Source organism: Mastigoproctus giganteus, chromosome 10 (assembly GCF_048544385.1).
Source record: "Mastigoproctus giganteus isolate SK-2022 chromosome 10, ASM4854438v1, whole genome shotgun sequence".
NCBI classification, from domain to species: domain Eukaryota; kingdom Metazoa; phylum Arthropoda; class Arachnida; order Uropygi; family Thelyphonidae; genus Mastigoproctus; species Mastigoproctus giganteus.
Window position 1 is genome coordinate 42,779,046 of NC_143584.1, and position 22,754 is coordinate 42,801,799.

The window sequence follows — 22,754 nt, forward strand, 5'->3', positions numbered from 1 at the left end:
AAAATTTCAGAAACTCATTACTCTGTATCTCACTTGTGCATATCATGTTTGTTGTAACTTTTGCTTGCTGGGTGCTTTGTTATTAATTGCTTTTTTTTTTTTTTTTTTTTTTTATGAAAACCCCAAACACGAAAGGTATCAAAACCTATAGTACTTAGTACCGTGCATGGGTTGAAGGAGAAGTATGGGGGGAGGGGGATGCCGGAAACTTGGCTCTAGAGACTAAACATGGGTTTCACCACTTCAAGCCTCCAATAAGCAAAGTGGTGGTATTTTATCATTTTTACTGTTTTAAATTTTTTTACAACCAAAAAAAAAAAAAAGTCAGTGAACAGAAATATCAATTGGTATGTAAATATTACAGTACATATTAATTAAACTATGTATGTAAGCATAAATTTATTTTTATTTTGCTAACTGGAAAATATTCTTCCGATTTTCACGTATCATTTAAAGTGGGGGTTCACTGTATTTTGTTGGCAGATCCCTGGGTTAGGTTCTGTGCTATTGAAATTGTGCCTGTTTGAGACCATAAAAAATAATTGTGACTTCAAAGAGTGCAGTTCATGACTTTTAAAGAAAGCAGAAGGTACACGAAATCTAGATGCTGCAGAGGAGATCGTGCTTAGCAGCTATGAAGAAGAAGGAGAAAATTAAATGAACATACATTATCTCACATATAAGTATCACAGTTTGTGAGGTAAGACGTTTTGTTTGGTTATTACTATTTAAGTTACTACTATTATAAAAATAAAGTTAAAATATTAAGTTATTACTACTATAAAAATTAAGCTTCCGATAGTTATAAAAAAAAATGGGTATTTTTTTTAGGTTTTGGAACGTAATCCCCCCTTTTTGTACTAGTTTTTAGTCCTGTATAACATGATTTTGCATTACACAAGATTTTGTAGGAACCACACTATATACGAGGGTTACCTGTATTCAGTGATACCAATGAAATTATTTTGTAAAAATTGTGTATGATTACCAAAATGAGAAATTGTTACCTATTTGCTCTGTTGCTACAAAGGTCAATTTTTATTATCCAGTAGGTTTTGATAATTAATTTTTTAAGAAAATTTCTGCAGTCTTTGAATCTTAGCAGTGTGTGGATTCTGTAATGGAGACTGTAGCTTGTTAAGAAGATGATAAACAGTAATCTTCTGATTGATGAACATTGATTGATATTTTGGCACAAATTTATTCAGTATAGGTGACTGGGTTATTATTCTCAAAATTTGCCTTTAACGTTCAATATATTATTTTAAATAAAAGCATCATTTGACTATACACACACGTTCAGGTGGAATATGTCATGATGACTTAGTGTAATGTGATACAGATACTATTCTTCATATGGAGGTATACAGTGTTGCCACTGATGTGGTTTTTGCAAGAACTATAGTTACCAAATTCGGAGAAATTGCCTCTTTCACTTTGGGTTATGCAAATTTGCAATCGCCCCATATATGTAAAAATCTCTCTGAAAAACAGCCATCATTTATATGTTTGAAAATTATAGCCTACATAAAGTCCAATGTTAAAATGTTTCTTCTGAATTTCCATCCCTCAATCCAACTTAGGATCTTAGAAGATGACAATTATATATATATATTTATTTTTATTTGTTTCTGTAATTTGCAGCAAATAACCTAGTTATCCTGTTAAGTTGTAGTTTCAGAAACTTATGGTAAAAAGTTTCTACTTCAGTTCTTAACATGCGAATTCTTCATAATATTATGAATTAATTTCCGTGTTAACTAATCAGATATTTTTTTTTCTCCTGTAGAAATATTGTATAAAAAACAAATGTTGGTTATATAATTGTGCATTTGTTGATGAGGTGAAGGTTGGGAGAGTGATGTTCAGCACCAAGTAGCACTCCTCCTTTGATAGGCTTCAGAGATGGTGGTGGAAACTGTTTTAATGGTACAAAATGCAAGATTTTCTGCTTGAAAAATAATACCACCAAAATAATGTATATACTTGGATGTTTTCAATGAAAAGCAGTCGGGGGGAAAAGGAATTTAGAGACTATGATCCAGGCAGATACCAAACAACTGCCAATTTCTTATAGAGTTAGGGAGGTTATAATTTCACTGTATAAGGCAACTGTGAGGCTACATTTCGTTTTGAATGCTATGTCCAGGTATGGACACTGCCCCTAAAAAAGTATCAAGCTTCTTGAAAAGGTCCAGAGACAGACAAAAGAGTTCCCATTCAAGGAGAGACTGAATATATGGGCCAATGAGCTAAGTATCTTGGAGGGAAGGAGGGCTGATTAAGGTTTATAAGGCTTTCAGAAGGGACAATAAAGTAAAGAATTAAATTAAAACTGAGGGGGAAGATTTGTAGACTGGATTGGTGGCAGTTTTCTTAAGCCAGCAAGTTTTTAATCACTGAAATAAGTTGCCTTCCTAGGTAGTTAAGTCTGAGAACTTGGCAAATCAGTATGAGAAGAAGGAAATACATGCACCCAGGCAGTGGTGGAAAATTCCAACAAATACCAGGTTTCCTTGTAACATGGCCAACACCAATACTAATAATGCTGTTCCAATTTAAATTTATTTTGCTTGTATAAAGAGTAGTAAAACTGTGCCACAGAAATTTAAAGAAATTGGTGACTTCTTGCTACATGAATGTATTTCTGCAATATGCATTGTATATTATGCATTATGTATTTCTTTTTCTGCCTGAATATATTTATGTAATGTGAAAACATCCAACAATACTGATAATGATCTTTATATTTTTTTTCTTCTGAAATATTTTTGCTGTATTACAGAATAAAATTACTTGTAGGTGAAATTAATATTTTTAATGACTGATATTTATTTCATACATATAAAATGATTATTTCTTTATTTATCAAATTTTGATTAGAGCGATTTGTGTATGCAACACCATTTACTCCAGATGGCAGAGCACATGGAGATCTTCATGAACAGTATAAAAGGAAGACAATCGTTACTACCTTAAATACATTTCCATATGTTAAAACAAGAATTCAAGTAATCGAACGAAAACAGGTACATTACAAAAAAGTAGTATATTTATATAATTTTTATTTTTTCAAACTTTCTAGAGATGCTGCTTGACTTATTGTAATATGTATGGTGATTATAAAAAAACTTATACAATTCAGAGTTAATATCTTGATAATAATTGGTTCTATACAATAGAGATTTAACAGGATAGATTGCAGGGAACTTATACTCAAGGACATCATGGTTCTAGTTATTGATTACTTGGGGTGCTCCCAACAATACATAGTACTTCCAGCTGGTCAGAATGCAAAGGATTTAAAACACAAACAGTCTATAATAGGTTATAATGTTAACTAATAGCATTATTGTAATATAAAATGTAATTAGTAGCACAGTCAAAAATTTCCACTGTTATTTCCATCCTTACCCTCCGAAGCAGTGAACCATTTATCGAGAGAGAGAGAGGATGAAGCAAAGGGGAGACAGAAAAACTATATCTTGACCTACTTAGAAAATAATTATGCCTTTACCAGGGGGAGAGATTAAAGAGAGCATTATTATTCATGTGGAAACTAACAATATTAAAACAAACACAACCTGGCCATTTGTTCATACAGGCCAGTGCTGAAAAACTGCCACCACAAGTTGGGTCAGAATATGTATGTCTGCAATTCTACCCAGAAATGATAGGAGGGATTATATGCTGAAAGCCTTGTGAACTAACTCAGGACCTGGGGGATTCATTTGTCTTGGGGGTAGGGATTTTTATCAGATTTTTATGTAGGTAGAAAGAATCTGTTTTATAGAGATGGCATTCATTTGAACAAAGCTGGTGCAAGGATTTTTGCTGGTATCATTGAGGACACCTTAAGGGTTCAGGGAAGCTGATAGTTAGAAAGGAGAAGGGTAATATTGATCCATATTTATCAGATGATGTGGATTAAAGTAATGCAATGCTTGCACTCACCTCAAGAATTCTTGTTTGTTGCCACAACAGCCAATGTTGGCAAGATGCTCTGAAGGTAGCAACATTTCAAATGAGCAGGAAGATAAAGCTAGAGAAACAAGCCTAAATAACTTCAAAGGGGTATGTCAGGATAATAAACTATAGAAGAATACTTAATCTTGATTGTGTCTACAGTAATGTCAGGAGTGTTGTCAATCATTGTCTTCATCATCATAGGCTGCCATCCCATCTGGGGTTGGCAATCAGCATCTGTCGTAAACATCATGAAATAATTGTTCCACATTTTTGCTAATCCATTCCTTCAAATTATCCAGCTATCATATATTCTTCCTCTCACCATTAATTCTTCCAGTCAGAATGATTTGTGGCACTGCGTATTCTTCTTGATGTCTCACAATGTGACCGAAAAAAAAAAGATGTTTTTCATTTCTTGATTATAGACAGCAATTTCCTTTCTCTGCTGACTGATCTCAACGCTTCCACAATAGTAACTTTAGCTGTCCATGGAATGTGTTTCAATAATATGGCTAAATTTGAACTCCTGGTTAGGACAACTAATGCTGACATAATAGGGCTAGCAGACACGTGAAGTAGGGAAGGTAGGTGGGGGGGTCATGATTCTTATCACAAGCAGTCTAAGCACAAAAACAGCTGTTGCTGTCTGAAGTTATGTCCACTAGCATAGAATCTGCATAGTTTCTGTTAGTTGGAAGCGATATAATGAAAGTGAAGTAATCAACAGACCAGAAGACTGTAAAAAGTATGACAAGGGTCTCTACACATAGATGGAATCCTTGAGGGTTTTCAGATATTCTCTCTGACATGCTAAGCTGTGCTTGCTACCTGGGAGTCTAAAACACTGATGGAACTGATATTTGGGTGCCACTCAAGTCAAGTGGATCTAATTTCGGTGAAGTCCAGTTGGTCTGTCGCAACCAAATCCTCTGAATGCACCTTCACAATGGTGGGACTGTTAGTAACCCTTGGTATAATCTCCGACAAGTCCTGAAATACGGCAACCTAGCACACTGTGGATGACCACCCAGGTGCGAAAACCAACATAAGCAGGGGTCGAGATGTGGCACCCACACCACACAGAGGAATGCTGCCCCTCTACAAACCACTGTTATGACTGTTACTTCTGCTTAGTTAATGTAGAGGGATACAATTCAAAGAAAAAAGGGTATTGTGTATCCTAATATTCCATCTGCCATTAGACCAGTCCCACATGGAGATAGTGCTGAGAGTGAAGCTTCTGAAGATGAAATTGAAGTCTACATGCCTGGAGACATTGAGTCCAACCATCTACTGTCTTCACAGCATGAACTCGATGATATTGTAAGAGATTTAAATTTACCAAAGGGATCTACAGAACTCTTTGGTTCGCGAGTTAAGTCAAAAAATCTTCTGGCACATGGGACATTTTTTATCATGGTACAGGCCAGAGAACAAGAACTAATCCCCTACTTTTCTGAGGACAATTCTGTGTTTTTTGCATTAATATAAATAATTTAATGAATTATTGGGGAATTAAATACAATCCTGCACAGTGTAGATCTTTTATTGACTCATAAAAGAAGAGTCTCAAAGATATCTTGTTCCACAATGGAAACAAATATGGTTAATTTCAGTAGCTCATTCTGTGCATTTGAAAGAAACATGTCAAAACTTGAAGAAGTTGTTGAAAAATATTAAGTATGAAGAACATGGTTGGTTGGTCTGCCCTGACTTTAAAGTGATAGGCATGTTACTTGGAAAGAAATCTGGCTACGCAAAAATGCCTTGCTTTTTATGTGAGCGGGACAGTCAGGCAAGGAGTAAACACTGAAATGTCAAGGTCCGGCCAAAGAGGGACAGTTTGCTGCCTGGATCAAAGAACATAGGTCATAAACCACTTGTAGTCCCAAAATTCCTCTTTCCACTCTTGCACATCACACTGGGTTTGAATAAACAGTTTGTGAAAGCCTTACCTCAGGAAGATCCCTGCTTCAAATACCTTTGTACCAAATTCCCATTGATCTCCCAAAAGAAGCTAAAAAACAAGGTATTTTTGTTGTCTTAATAAGATATAAGAGAAAATACTAAGGGTGAGAATATTCTTGACCTCATCCTTATTATTATTATTATTATTATTATTATTATTATTACTGGTCATATGATGCAAGGAAGCCTGAGGCTTATGCTGCACCAGCCAAAAAAAAAAAAATTCTGAGTTACCCAGAGAGAGAGAGAGAGAGAGAACAAGAATCAGCAGTAGAAAGGAATCACCAAGAGAGGGAAGAATGATGATATCCAGCACAGGACCCTGGGTGTGCCAAGCCCATACTCACCAGACAGGGCTTAAAGTACAGGCACCATTGTCAGGTAGTCACCATGCAATTGTCAGTTGGAAGATGAAGAAAGATGTTGCAGTAGTTAAAGGTAAAGGCATGGGTTTTAGTTTCAGAAGAGAGGAATTTGACAATATAAGGCACTATAATTGAGGAGATTGCAGAGTGAGGGCAAATACATCTGAATTAAGGAATACTTTTAAGCCAAAATCACAGATGCCATTAACTGAAATGAGTAAATGCAGATCTGCCCAGTCAAATAGAGCATAGAATAATTACAGAATGATGAAGAAAGTACTGAAGCTTTCAACAGGTACAATTATATCTGTAATAGTACCATAGATAAGGTTAGTGAGGCTAAGACTGCATGCAAGAAAGCACTGGCTAAGAGAGCGAAGAATGGAGACAAAGAATTTTTCATATATGATTGGACTGTTGTGCACAATGGTGCGAAAGTCTTAGTTAACTCAGCTGATGTTGCAGATGAATTGAATAGGTATTTTGCATCTGTCTTTAATAACAAAAGAGGCTGTGAAAGTGAGTCTGAGCCATATGAAATTAGTGATTTTGAATTTATAGATGACTGTTTATTACAAAAACTTTTGAACATAAAGGCAAGTAAGACTGTGAAAGTTGATGGCATATACCATTGATGGCATATACCAAGTAATTTTGAGGGAGACCAACATGGAGTCTATTGAACTAGTGAGGTTAATTATGAGGTTCTAAAAATGAAGTTGTTAACTATAGACTAGATAGTCGACTCCAGTGGTAGAGAAAATCTTATTGACAATGTTTAAGAGTGCAATCCAGGAACATTTAGATAGATATGGAATTCTGTAGGCCACATAACATGGTTTTGTTAAGGAAAAATCACGTTAATTAACTGATTTACTCATGAACTAGATGTAGGGATTAATTTTGACATAGGTTATTTGAATTTTAGCAAAGCATTTTATTGACTCAGTCTCTCATGAGAGGTTACTATATCAGCTGGAACATGTTGGGATTATTGGAAAGATTCTAAGAAGGACTGCTGGGTGGCTGCAGGCAGAGGGTTGTGAATAATGGATATTCTTCAGATTGCTGTAACATCAGGAGTGAGGATTGTTTGTTTGATCATTGTTGTTTCTGATATGTTAACAAAGGGATAGAAGGTATGAAGTCAAAATTTGCAGATTACATAAAGATTGGTAGAGTCATTAATAAGCAGTGCCAAGCAGTGCTCCTTCAGGATGACTTGAACAGACCAAAAATGATCAAAAAAGTGGCAGCTAGTTTATAATGAAGCAATGTCATACACTTGGTGGGGTTGAATTAAAAACAGGAGATTGCAGAGTGAGGAAGAAAGTAGAGGAAGAAAGGGATTTGTTATGATATTGGCAGGTATGAAGTTTTCTGAGCAATGTAAACAGGTAGCCATCAAAGCCCATGGTGTCCTGTCAATGATTTACCAAACATTATCCCATGGAAATAGGAAAGTCATAAAAGTATTAGTAGTAATGGCATATGATGCAAGGAAGCAAGCTTATATGTCATCAGCAAAAAAAAAGAAAAAAAAAAAAGTTGACCCATCCATACTCTCCAAGAATTTGACTAATTCTCCTTTGAATTTATTCAACCCATCCACTTCCACAACAACAGATGAAAACCTGTTTCAACAATCACCTTGCTGCTGACTGAAGGCAAACTTCCACACACTCCTTCCTTAACTTTAATTTATGCCCCCCTGTGTGCAGTCTTGGCAAGTAAAAGAATACCATTAACTTTCAGCATACTCAATCCATTTAGGCTTTAAACAACTCAATCAGATCACCATGCAGGTTCCTACACTCAAGACGTGCAGTTTGCAGAACTGAAGCCTTTCTTGGTAAGAGCACCCTTTTATTCCCTTCACCCATCTTGTTTGCACTTTACACCCATTCCAGCAGTTCCATATCCTTCCTAAAGTGGAGCCTGTACACCTGTATACAGTACTCAAGATGCAATGTGGCCTAACCATGGTCTTATACAAAGGGATACATTTAGGGAGGAATAAGGTTAAGGTTATCAAAGTTTCTGTATATCATCGATAAACCCCGTGAGATGTCCTGGGAGCATGTCTGCACTGCACAGAAAATTTCATGTCTGACTGCACAATTACCACCAGGTCTTTTTCATTCTCCACTTACCTGAGTGTAGTATCACTTAGATGATAAGTTACTCTGAGGTAACTGCTACCCATATGTAGTACCTTGCATTTGTCGGCGCCTCCGTAGCCAGGTGGGAAGGAGCAGCAGAGCCTAGCACACGCTTCTTGATTAGACCGGGGTTCGAGCCCGTCACCACCAAATACGGAGGATGCGGAAAGGTCAGGGAATGACCACCGCATATCCTGGAGCAATATGGTCTTAGTTACTAATGCTCCTAAAAACCAAACAAACAAACAAACAAAAACCTTGCATTTGTCAATGTTAAACTTTAACTGCCAGTTCTCAGCCCATTGACCCAATTTTCCTAGATCATGTGGCAGGAGCTCACCCTGGTGACTGTCATTAACCACCCTGCCAAACTTAGTTTGTCTGCAAACATAGACAGTAAGCCTGATATACCATGATAGTAAGCCATGACAGTAAGCCTGCTATTAAGCATGATAAATATTTAAAACAGCAACAGACCCAACACTAAATACTGGGAAACTTCACTAATAACATTAATTCACAAAAAGTGTCCATTGATAACCACTTTCTGTCTTCTTCCACTTAACCATCCTTTTATCCTCAGCAGTAATCTGCTCTTAATGCCACATTGCTCCAGTCTTTTATGTGCTACAGTATCAGCCTTATACAAATCCAAATATATTATGTCAAAATTATTTTTTGCATCCAGTTCCTAGGTCACTACATCATAGCAACTTAACAGATTGGTTAGACAAGACTGCCCTTTGACAGATCCATGCTTTGATTGATTATGATTGCATACCTGTCCAGATGATCCTACATTACTTCTTTAACAAGTGAATTCATTATTTTCCCTAGCACAGACATTAAGATAACACATCTGTTATTACTCATGTTGCCTTTTGATCTCCCTTTGTGAATTTGAGTTATATTCACACATCTCCAGTCCATAGAGACCTCTCCCTGAATCCATGGATGCCCTCATAATTATGGCTAAAGGTTTGCCTACCCCCTTTGCTGCCTCCCTTAATGTAATTGGATAGATTCCATCAACCTCTGATGCCTTTTATGTCCATCATCAAGAATCTCTCCTCCATTTTCCTTCCAGTTATCATAAAGTCATTTAGTTCCTCGTTAGAGTTAGATAAACTTCTAGCATCCCCCTTCCCTAAAGAATTCCTCATGTATGAATATAGATTCGCACATTAGAATTCTAGGTCTATCAGTGTGCATTAGTAGTGGCACATGATGCAAGAAAGCAAGCTTATAGAACATCACATTCCACTATAAGGTTGCTTTCTTGCATCACATGCCACTACTAATGTGATGTGAGACAGCAAGCTTATAGAGCATCAATCAAAAAAAAAATAAATAAAAAAAAACAATGACCACTTCCCTTTCACCTATACATTTGTTCCACACATTTGTCCATTTCTTCCTTGAATTTATTTAAGCTATCAACTTCCACAATGACTGATGGCAGTTTGGTCCAGCAATCAACCACTTGCTGGCTAAAGGCAAATTTCTGCACATCAATTCTGCAACTGTCTTTCCTCAGTTTGAATCTATGCTCTCCTAAAGTGCATAATCTGAACAAGAGGATGAAACCGCATAATCTGAGCAAGAGCATGAATCCTATCAGCACTGAACTTGTTCAAGCCATTCAAAATCTTAAACACCAGTAAGATCACCTCGCAGGTTCCTCGTCTACAGACACTGCAATTTTCATAACTTAAGCCTTTCTCAGAAAGAGCATCCCTTATTCCCCTCACCAATCTCATTGCTCTTCTCTATACTTGTTCCCGCAGCTCTTCATCCTTCCTAAATTGTGGCGTCCAGACCTATACTCAGTACTCAAGTTGTGTCCTGAGCATTGCTTTAAACAAAGGGATAATCAACTTCTTATCCCTGCTAGTAAAGTTCCTGTATAGCATTGACAAGACCACATGAGCTGCTCTGGTAGCTTGTCTGCACTGCTCAAAAAATGTCATATCTGACTGCACAATTACCCCCAGGTCTTTTTCATTCTCTACCACCCTGATTAACTCTAGACAAATGTACCACACAGTTGGTACATTTGTCTGGAGTTAATGCCATCCATATATAGTACTTTGCATTTGTCAATGTACGAGGGGGATCCACATGTTGGACAAGATTTTGCAGCTCCGGTGAATGCTAAGTTTTTATTTATTTTTATTTATTTATTTTTTTATTATTATTATTATTATTTTTTTTTTATTATTTATTTATTTGGCCATTATTTTAAATAATTTTCTATAAGTAGCTTTATAGTCCTGGTCAAGCTCCTTGGTTTATTTTGAATTTAGATAGCAATTTTGAAAGTTAATACTTTGTGTCCGAGATTTTAACATTCGTAACTTGCCACCATTGTTATATGATATGGAATAGCAGAAGGTTTAACATAAAGTTGATAGCGTAAAGTTTAACATAAAAATAGAAAGCAAAATACGTAGCACTGTATTAGAAATCTGGTAGCTTAGTTTAGTATTATCAATTAATTAGTAAAATTTATTAATCTTATTAAATTTATTGTTAAATAAATTGTACTTAAACAGAATCATGACCCAGAAAAGCAATGAGCACAAAGTAGCTGTAGTACTCTGGCTCGGGGGAGAACCGAAGGGAGCAATTTTCCAAAGCATTACAGTCTAAAAAACAATGTGCAAAATGTGAAATGTTTGCAGACCTGTCTAGAACAGGATATGATGTAGCCAACAAGGATATCTTTGTGTGTGTGTGTGTGTGTGTGTGCGTGCGTGTGCGTGCGTGCGTGTGTGTGTGTGTGTGTGTGTGTGCGTGTGCGTGCGTGCGTGTGTGTGTGTGTGTGTGTGTGTGTGTGTGCGCGCGCGCTAGGTGCAGAGACAGTGCAGAAATTAGGCGCCAACTCAGTGTTCTGATGGGCATCTATGAGAGTTTGAGGTAGGGTAGATGCCCTCGAAGAAATTAATATGAGGGGTGCATCAAGCTCTCAGCACCAGAGCTCACTCCTGCACATCAGGCAACACAGCAGCAATCTCCAAGACAGAATGTGCTGGTCCCACATGAGCTAGTTATTGTCAGTGACTCTATTGTCAGGAAGACGGGGAATATATTATGCAAAAAGGATAGGTGAAACAGGATAAGGGTATGTCTGCCAGGGGTAAAAATTGATGATGTTGTTGAGCAGATATCATTTTTTAAGGGCACAAAAGGTGATATTGTTGTACAGGTTGGCACTAATGACCTCTTTAGGTCATTAGTGCCAACGATCTCTTACTCTTTAGTAAGAGATCTGCCGATTTACAAAGTACAGGTCAATGTTGAAAAAAAGTCTGGAGTTAAGGTTAAATTTGAGTGTCAGCCAAACTGCCCAGACATGATAGAAGGGAGTATATGATGAGAACCTTGTCAATCAATTTGGCCCTGGAGAGATTGTGCAAGGCTCTCTAGGTAGAATTTTTTCAGTGTGTTCTGTGCTTGCTAACAGGACAGATTGCTTCTACAGGGATGAGATACACTTAAATAGAAAGTGTGCAAGAATATTTGCTGATGCTAACAAGACAGTGTTGAGTGGGTTCGAAAACTGCTAGCTTGGGTGGATTCACAGAATAAAAGATTAACAGTAGCCGCATGCAGAGGCAAAAGTTATTTTTGCACTGCTTCTATTGTAATGAGCAGCAGCCTAGAGAGCAGATTGATGGGAATTTCAAGAGCTGCTGGGAGTCATCGTGGAACAAGTAAATACATAGACTGTATTAGAGTAACTAAAAGTAAGAACAGTTGCATGTACACCAATGCTAAAAGTATAGTAAATAAATTTGATGAATTTGAAATGCTGATCAAGACAAAGGCAAATATTGTTGTGATATCAGAGACATGGTGTCACGGATATAAGCAGTGCAGAATTGGAATTTGGGGAGTACAATGTGTACAGAAAGGATAAACAGAGTAAGAAGGGAGGAGGGGTTATGCTGTTAGTTAAGAAACACATATAAACTAAGGAAGTGCATCCATTTGATATGGGTGGACAGTGCAGTTGAGTCAGTTTGGTGTGACATAAGCACTGGGAAAGGTAAAATGAGAGTAGGAGTGTGTTATAGGCCTAATGACTCTGATGAGTACAATGATCAATTGTGTAGAGAAATAGAGTGAGCCAGTAAATCAGAATGTCTTGGGAGATTTTAACTTTCCAGATATTGACTGGGGCTTATGGGTTGGTCACTCATACGTTAGCAAAGCAAGACTTTAGTGGATTTATTGGAGGATTGTTTTCTACAGCAACATGGTCTAGGAGGCGCCTCCGTAGCCAGGTGGGAAGGAGCAGCAGTGCGTAGCACACGCTTCTTGATTAGACCGGGGTTCGAGCCCGTCACCACCAAATACGGAGGATGCGGAAAGGTTAAGGAATGACCACCGCATATCCTGGAGCAATATGGCCTTAGTTGCTAATGCTCCTAAAAACCAAACAACAACAACAACAACAACAACATGGTCTAGGAGCAACCAAAGGGAATCATACTCTTGATCTGATTATCAGTAGTGATTATTCATATATTAAGAATTTTCAGATAGAGGAACCACTAGGTTAGTTAGTTAGTTATTTTGGTTTTTAGGAGCATTAGCAACTAAGGCCATATTGCTCGGGGATATGCGGTGGTCATTCCCTGACCTTTCTGCATCCTCCGTATTTTGGTGGTGACGGGCTCGAACCCCGGTCTAATCAAGAAGCATCTGCTACGCACTGCTGCTCCTTCCCACCTGGCTACGGAGGCCCCAAACCACTAGGTGACAGTAATCAGAGTCTACTGATGTGTGATTTACTTAAAGATGTAACTACATCAAGGTTAAAGGAAGGCTTTTTTTGTTTTCACAAAGGTGACTACTGTGGTCTCAGACAGTTTTTAAATTCTATACAGTCAGATCAATTGATGATGTATAAAACAACAAATTCTAATTGGGAAGCCTTCAAGGAATTAATCTTGGAAGCTACCATGCTTTTCATGCCAATTAAGAAATACTTTTCAAGATTTAGACAATGGATGTCAGATGAACTAATGAGGGTAGTGGCAGAGAAGAAAAATGTGTGGGGTGAATATAAATTATCAGGTGACAGAAGCCTATGGCATATATAAGCTAGTCTGTAATCAAGTCACAAAGGAGGTTAGGCAGGTGAAGGCAGATTACGAGAAATCCTTGGCAAAGTATGTGAAGAAAAGTAACAAAGATTTCTTTACTTATGTAAACTCTAGAAGGAAGGAGGTGAATCAGATTGGTTCACTTGATGTTGGTGGTTCGATTGTTGATTGCTCAGACAGCTGACAAACTGAATGAGTATTTTGCATATACATTCACACATGGGGAGTTATTCAAGAAGGGAATCCAGAATTTATTCAAACTCTATCAGTGAGCTAAATGATTTTGTAATAACAGAGAGCAAAGTGGAGGATAAATTGTTGAAGGTAAAGGCATCTGGGGTGAATCTATCCAGTTATATTGAAGGAGGCAGCGAGGGAAGTAAGCAAACCCTTATCAATAATTATGAGAGCATCCTTAGATTCAGGAGAGGGCCCCATGGACTGTAGATGTGCAAATGTATTCCCAATTGAAAAAAGGGGTTCAAAGGGTCTCACAAATAATTATGGATTTGATAAGGGGAAGTCTTGTCTGACCAATTTGATTGGATACTATGATGTGCTCACAAAAGAACTGAATGCAAAAAATAATTTTGATATCATATGCTTGGATTTCAGGAAAGCTTTTGATACTGTTTTACATGGAAGACTGCTGAACAAATTGGAGTGGTATGGCATTAAGGGCAAGTTGCTGCAATGGATAAAGGGTTGGTTGAGTGGGAGACGGCAGAGAGTGGTAATAAATGGACATTGCTCTACAAGAACTAATGTTATTAGTGGAATCCCCCAGGTTTGGTGCTGGCCCCATTGTTTTTGTGTATTTATTAATGATATAAATGAAGGTATATCAGGCTTAATGTCCAAGTTTAGAGATGATACAAAGGTTGGCAGGGTTGTTAATGATAATAAAGACAGTATGCTACTGCAACAGGCATCTCCATAGCTAGGTGGGAAGGAGCAGCAGTGCGTAGCACACGCTTCTTGATTAGACCGGGGTTCGAGCCCGTCACCACCAAATACGGAGGATGCGGAAAGGTCAGGGAATGACCACCGCATATCCTGGAGCAATATGGCCTTAGTTGCTAATGCTCCTAAAAATCAAAAAAACAACAAACAACAGCTACGGCAACAGGATCTAGGAAAGTTAGGTAGATCGGCTGAGAAGTGGCAACTGAAGTTTGTCACATTGATAAATTCAAAGTACTGCATATGGGTAGCAGTAACACAAGAGAAATATACCAACTGTGTGGTACTATACTCGGGGAGGTGGAGAATGAAAAAGACCTGGGGATAATTGTGCAGTCAGATATGAAGTACTCTTAGCAGTGCAGACTGGTTGCCAGAGCAGGTCATGGAGTTTTTTCAATGATATATAGGAATTTTGCTAGCATAGACAAGGATGTGATTATTCCCTTGTATAAGGCAATGGTCAGGCCCACCTTGAGTACAGGTCTGACAAAGCGGTGAGAGTGACAAAGCGGTGCTCTTACCAAGAGAGGTTTAACTTCTGCAAGTTGCAGCATCTGGAGACTAGGTACCTGCAAGGTGATCTGTATAAGGTGTATAAGGCCTTGAATGGTTTGAGCAGGCTCGATGCTGATGGATTATTTCTGCTTGCTCAGATTAAGAACCTGAGAAGGCATAGATTCAAATTGAGGAAAGACAGTTGTAGAATAGATGTGTGGAAGTTTTCCTTTAGCCAGTGGGTAGTTGATTGCTGGAACTGGCTTCCATCTGTTACTGTGGAAGTTGATAGCTTAAATAAATTTAAGGCTGAACTAAACAAACGTTTGGAGTGACCAGATGGAAGAAATGGGAAGTTTTTTTGTTTTTTTTTTTTGTAAATTATAATTTGATTTTCACAGTAACATCACAATATGTTAATTTTTATAAAACTAAAAAAATTCACCTAAATGCACTTCTCAGAGTATGCAGCCACTGGAAACTGCCCATAGCCCACACATATTTAGAAAACTCACTGCTGCAAGCCTGCATGGGTTCCATGAACTAATCACCACTGAACCATTGTGCATTCTAGGAATACATGCATGAAAAGGTTAACACTAAACTAACAATACACCCCTTTTGATTAAGATAGCAGTGAACTTCTTTTAAGTGCATTCTTTTTTGCCAGGTAACAAACAAAACACTAATGGGGTATAATACCCCCATGTCAGAATGTATAATGTAAATTTTTAATAAAGGTATTCTTAGCATGTGATATCTATTACTTTTATGAGATTTTTCTAATATATTAGCTTTCTTGGTTACGAGATTTAAAAAAAAAAAAATGGTTAAAAGTATCAAAAATAACTAACTTAATTTTCAACTTTGTAACTGGTTACTACCAAAATATGAAGTTGCAAGCTTGCATAGTTTTGAGACTACTTCTTATTACCCTGTGTAACAGATTTACAAAATGGGGGTTCAATCTAGGGGTTCCTCCCTAGATTGAAGAGGACATTCTATACAAATACAGTACAGTATATTGATTTGCTTAAACAGTACATTTTCCTCTTTTTTTAAATTATTATTATTATTATGTTTTTTGTTTTTTTTTTTTTTTTCATAGGTTGTATTAACACCCATTGAAGTAGCAATTGAGGATATTAAAAAGAAAACTATGGAATTAGCAACTGCAACTCATCAGGAACCATCAGATCCAAAAATACTGCAAATGGTTCTCCAGGGTTGTATCGGTACCACCGTGAATCAGGTATGGCTACAAATTTATATTTATCTGTGTATGCTAAATGTCTGAAAAATTAAATCCACACCATAAACATTACAATTAATTTTAATATTTAAGGTGTGCATTTAAGTCTATTAATTTTAAAAAAATTATTATTCAACATCTGGGCAACAGAGAAAAATTTTATGATTGTTTACCAAGTCCAGTAGAAGACTAAGAACTGCAACTACCGTATTTCCCCATGTATAAGATGCACCTTTTTTCGAAAAATTTGGGGTCTAAAAACTGGGCGCGTCTTATACAGTGGTTGTAGATTTTTTTTTTACTTTCATTTCCCGCTTTTCCGCGCTTGTTGTCTTTGCGCTCATTGTTTCGCACTTGTTACCGGTATATTAGGTTACATTTTGCCACATTCTGCCCAGAAATGGCTCAGAAAAGATTTTCGTACAGTGCTGAATTCAAGTTAAAAGTGATCCAGTTTGCCAAAGTGAATGGAAATCGTGCTGCTGAACATAAGTTTGGTCCTCCTCCAACTGAGAAAACAATCCGAGACTGGCTACAGGAAGAAGAAACCCTACTGAAAACGCCACGGCAGAAGAAGGCCATTAGAGGCAAGTCAGCAAAATGGCCTGATTTAGAGAGAGAATTGAAGATATGGATTGAGGAGCAAAGGGCAATTGGAATTCCTGTGTCCACAAAGATGGTTCAGCATGAGGCAAGAAGAATTGCTGATGAAAAAGAAGTTACTGATTTCAAAGGAGGACACAATTGGTGCTTCAGGTTCATGAAATGGAATGGACTAAGCATGCATACACGCACCAGACTTGCCCAAAAGATGCCTGAAAGCTATGAGCAGAAGGTCCTTGAATTTCATCGTTTTGTCATTCAATGAAAGAAGACACATCAGTTTGAGTTGGGACAGATTGCAAATATGGACAAAGTCCCCCTTCAATCTGATGTCCCAAGTAACAGAACTGTTGATAAGAATGGGGGTGAAATCTGTAACTGTGAAGACAAGTGGACATGAAAAGAGCCATTATACAGTTGTTCTAGCTTGTATCGACGGAACCAAGCTGCCTCCTATGCTGATTTTCAAATGCAAAACAATGCCAAAAGAAGACATTCCTCGAGGAGTGATTGTCCACGTTCATGACAAGGGTTGGATGGATCAGTATGGGATGAAGATCTGGTTTGAGAAAGTTTGGAGCAGGAGACCAGGTGGGCTCTTATGCAAACCAGCCCTATTGGTGCTTGATCAGTTCAGGGCACACATAACAAAAAATACAAAGAAGATTGCTGCAGAGCAAAAAAAAAAACAAAACTTGCCGTCATACCTGGAGGCTTGACATCCCAGCTCCAACCACTTGATGTCAGCATTAACAAACCCTTCAAAGCTGCCATGAGAAGGCACCTCCGTAGCCAGGTGGGAAGGAGCAGCAGTGCGTAACACATGCTTCTTGATTAGACTGGGGTTCGATCCCGTCACCACCAAATACGGAGGATGCGGAAAGGTCAGGGAATGACCACTGCATATTCCCAGAGCAATATGGCCTTAGTTGCTAATGCTCCTAAAAACCAAACAACCACCAAAACAACAGCTGCCATGAGAGACGAATGGAACCAATGGATGAAGTCTTCTGGGGACAATTTGACATCAGCAGGAAGAGTAAAGAAACCAACTATAGGAGAAGTTTGTACCTGGGTGAAAAGATGCCGGGATAATATCAAGATTGAGATCGTTGTCAAGTCATTTAAGAAGTGTGGCATTTCAAATGCCATAGATGGAACTCTGGACAAGGCAATATATGAAGACTGTGATTCGTCATCAGACACAGATGAGGACAAGCTAATGGATGGGAGTTTTGACAGTGATGAGTTGTATTAATTTTATGATGAATAAAACTTGAGTTCAATAACTTTATGTAATACATTTTTTTTTTTTTTCAAATTTCGGGCCCCAAAATTAAGGTGTGTCTTATACATGGAGAAATACGGTATATCATGTTTCCACATAGTCAAAACAGATATTGGCAAAGCAACGTTTATCAGATGAGATAGCTGATATGTGAAAACACACCTTTCCCATTATTTGTAATTATCAAAAAGCTGTGTCACAAGCTTTCCCATTATTGAAAATAAAATTTCATTCCATGCTATTCATCTCCTTGTCATTTTTAAACATTAACATAATAGAATTTAGTTAGATAAAATTTTAAATTATAGATAAACCACGATATTATGGGTAGACAGCTGCTTTATCTGAAATAATAAAAAAAAAAATGATTGTATATTTTCAAATATCCAATATTAGCATATAAAATGGCTGATACACAATACCCTGTAATACTCTATATGCCTTGTTCTGCCTTTTGATTTACTTAAAGAAATTGTTCCTCTAAATATTTTGCACATTATTGATCATCCACTCATCAAAAACTGCAATTTTCGAGAGGTGCTTATCAACTAACTTTTTTTTTTACAATCTCTAGCAGATATACTTTTCTAAATCACAATAATTGTTTTGAAATGCATTGTTGCAATAAAGAATCTATTTTCTGTATTACAGTCTTATATAGGTGCTACACAAAATGTTGACATGTTTGAATGCCTACTGAGAAACTCATTTATTCATTAATTGTCACTGAATTTTCATTCTCAGGTTCTTCGAAAACAATCTTATTTTACCACATGTTCAGTATGTCCTCCATTTTGACAAATGTATTCCTAAAGGCATACAACAATGTTCATAATACAGCAATGGCACAACTGAACAATCATGGCAGTTGCATCCATGAGTATAACTGGTTTCCTGCAGAAAACCTTCTCTTTAAATAAACCCCCACTAGAAAAAAGTTATGAGAGTCCAAGTCTGGACTCAGCATGGCAAAAAGTTACCATAGTTTTGATGATCAGGATAACAATATAACCATATTATTATCATTATTAGTAGTAGTAGTAGTAGTAGTACTGGCAACTGATGCAAAGAATCAAGCTTTACAGCATCAGCCATTCAAACTACCCACTTCCATAATGTTAAATAGTAGTTTGCCCAACAATCAATTATTTTTCGTGCATCTGTCCATCTATTTTCAATCTCTCTCTCTCTCTCTCTCTCTCTCTCTCTCTCTCTCTCTCTCTCTCTCTGTGTGTGTGCGTGCGTGCGCACACGCACACACGCATTGTCTAAGAAAGAGTTAGACTACAATCATCAAGTTTATTCAATCCATATAAAGCCTTAAACACTTCAATGTAAGATTGAAGTACATTTATACTTCAATGTATAAATGTACGATTGTTGAGCAGACTCTCAATTTTGGTGTACATTTCTTCAACCTCTTCATCATCATGGCTTGATGTTGTTGCATAAATCATTATAACCTTTAGCTTGTACCCCTTAGAAATCCTGAGTATTAGTCTTGACACCTTGATGATGTACTTTTGAATTTCAAAATGTTGCTTTTTATTTCTTTATGGACCAGAAAGCCAACTACACCTTTGCTTCTTTCATCGTTTCCATTGGTTTACAGCAGGTTTCCACTTTATAAACTTATAAGTGATTCATTTTTACTTCTTGTTTCAGCCAAACCGATGATATTCCAATTCACATTTTTAATTCCTTTTCCAGCTCTAATCTCCTGTCTTCACCGATGAGTAGTAAAAGGACAAACTCAGTTTCTGTGCATGGCAGCCTGGTTGTGCTTTGAGATTCTTAGCACCCTCTGCTTTCATTCTGATCCTCTTTCTGCCGTAAGAGGGGGAGTGAAAGCTGCTGGGGACTGAGGGCCATTTATTTCGTTGTGCTGGCATGTTCTGGAGGGTTTGGTCTTTTCCTCTTCATGCTGACCAGGCATCTTGAATGGAACCACTCTACATGTTTGTTTCCACTAGATGACGTAACAGGGCTTACCATCGAGAAGGTGTGCATGAGTGGATTTTAGGTTAGGCAGGCCAACCGGACTTCTCCTAAATCTTCTGAAATAAAAAGATATTGGTCCATCAGTGTTTTAGACTGAGTGTCTGACAACACACAGAATGCCTGTTCCCCTCTAAGCCCTGCACAACAGACTGGACATAACCCTGGTGGTCAAGATGGAAAAGGCTACCTACCTGATTGACATAGCAGTGCCCAACACTAGCAATGTCGAGAAAACCCACGAGGAAAAAATTACGAAGTACATGATCCTGAGACACGAGGTCAAATAAATGTGGCATATGCAAGAAGTAACGACCATCCCGATCATCGTGTCAACCACCGGTATGTTGCCAAAGACCCTACATAGCAGCCTAGAAGCAATAGATCTCCCAGAGAACACCTACAAGGAACTCCAGAAAGTTGCAATCCTGAACACCTGTAGGATAGTCAGAGAGTTCCTCGATCAACTAAAACCAGACATTGCAACCACACTGTATACGTGGGAGAAATAATATAAGAGCAATAATAATAATATGTAACAAAAGTATAAATACAATGGTATCAAAGAATTAAAAAAGGACTTCACAAAACACTCATTTTATGTACTGATGTGGATAATTTGGAGTGTTGAAAAGAGGCTATTAACACTGGCCATAGAAAAACAAAAAAACAATTTTGAAGTATCTGTATATTACAGAACTTTCTGAAATGCCAATAATCTCAGTCACACTATGAAATTTCATCTCATTCGTAAAATAATGGCTCTAAGAAATTAATATTTCTCATTTCAATTTCAGAAGTAAATAGTGTGTACTAAAAATACCTTTCAAGCTGATTTGTATACAAAGCACAAATCTCCAACATTCATATTCCAATTAAACATAACACCCTTTCGATGTTATACATTTTTTACTTTGTGTGTGTGTGTTTGTAGTAGTAGTGTACATGTGTGTGTAATGCATATAAAGTGTGCGGTGTGTGTGTGTGTACAGGCACACTATAAAGTTTGTCTTAAGTCCAGTCAACATGCATTAGTATATACAAAAAAGACCCTGAAGATCTACAAGGTCAATCCGATAGTGACAAACTTCCTAGGAGCAACAATGGCGAAATGGAGTACCACCATTAAGGTTGAGAACATCACAACCAGGCCAATCCCCATTAGAAGAGGAATCTTTCAGGGAGATGCTCTGAGCCCACTATGGTTCTGTCTAGCACTCAACCTGCTATCTGCCATGCTCAGCGGCAACAAGTGTGGATATAACTTCAAAAAAGGAAGTAATATCCTATACACCCCCACCCACCTGATGTACGTGGATGACATCAAGCTCCACGCGGCAACTGAGAAGCAACTCCAGCAACTACTCCGGATCACCAAAGAATTCAGCAAGGACATCAGGATGGAATTTGGTCTAGAAAAATGCAAGACCCACACACTGTACCAGGGAAAATTAGTTGGCCGAAACTACCAGCGGTTCACTGGTAAAGAGATCGAAGCTATGACAGAAGGAGAGACCTACAAATACCTAGGAATGATGCAGGCTGAGCAGTTAGAACACAAGAAAATCAAGAATTGCCTAACCGAAAAATATCATCAGAATCTCAGAAGCCTGCTGAAAGCAAAATTGAATGGAGGGAACACAGTTAAAGCCATAAACACCTATGCAGCTCCAGTACTAACATACACCTTCGGGGTCATAGATTGGACTAACACCGAGCTAGAAGATATCATGCGAAAGACAAGGACAATGATGACCAAGAGTCGCCAACACCACCCAAAGTCAGCAGTGGAGAGAATAACAATACCTCGGAAAGAAGGAGGAAAGGGCCTGATAGACCTGATAGAACAACAGAAAACAGTGATAGTTAACCTGAAGGATTGCTTCGAGAACAACACAGCACCACTCCACCAGGCCACAAGGAAGATCTCCTACCATTGTTTAGTGCATAATGGCCTTTAGCTGCTGTTCCACCGTAAAACATACAACATAAGGAAGATAGATAAGTGGTATACCCCACTCAACGTAAGCGAGGAAACCCTTCCCGCCCAGACGGTACAAGAAATGAAGTTAGAAAGATGGGCAAAGAAGACACTACAATGACCTCGATCAAGATCACATCGATAATATTGCTTCCAATGCATGGCTCACAAGTGTGATGCTCTTCCCCGAGACTGAAGGATTCATGCTGGCCATTCAAGACCAGGTAATCAATACCAGAAAAGAAAATACATTGCAAAGGAGCCCAGAATATCAGATGACGACGATGCCACACACATCGCCATGGGGTGCAAGGTGATCACCTAGCCTGAGTACACTCATAGACACGACCAGGTAACCAGGATAATACATCAGAAGCTAGCGAGGAAATACCAGGAAATACAATCATGGCAGTTGCATCCATGAGTATAACTGGTTTCCTGCAGAAAACCTTCTCTTTAAATAAACCCCCACTAGAAAAAAGTTATTAGAGTCCAAGACTCAGCATGGCAAAAAATTACCATAGTTTTGATGATCAGGATAACAATATAACCATATTATTATCATTATTATTATTAGTAGTAGTATTACTGGC

The 22,754-nt window shown here is 37.8% G+C and overlaps 1 protein-coding gene across 1 annotated transcript in view; it reads left to right on the top strand.

Moving 5' to 3' along the window:
• Positions 1-22,754, top strand: part of Zir (dedicator of cytokinesis) — an 869,757-nt gene that overhangs the window by 793,222 nt on the left and 53,781 nt on the right. Inside the window, 2 exon segments of the mRNA XM_090382918.1 lie at positions 2,884-3,029; positions 16,148-16,291. Of these exon segments, the coding sequence (XP_090239044.1) occupies positions 2,884-3,029; positions 16,148-16,291 (290 nt within the window).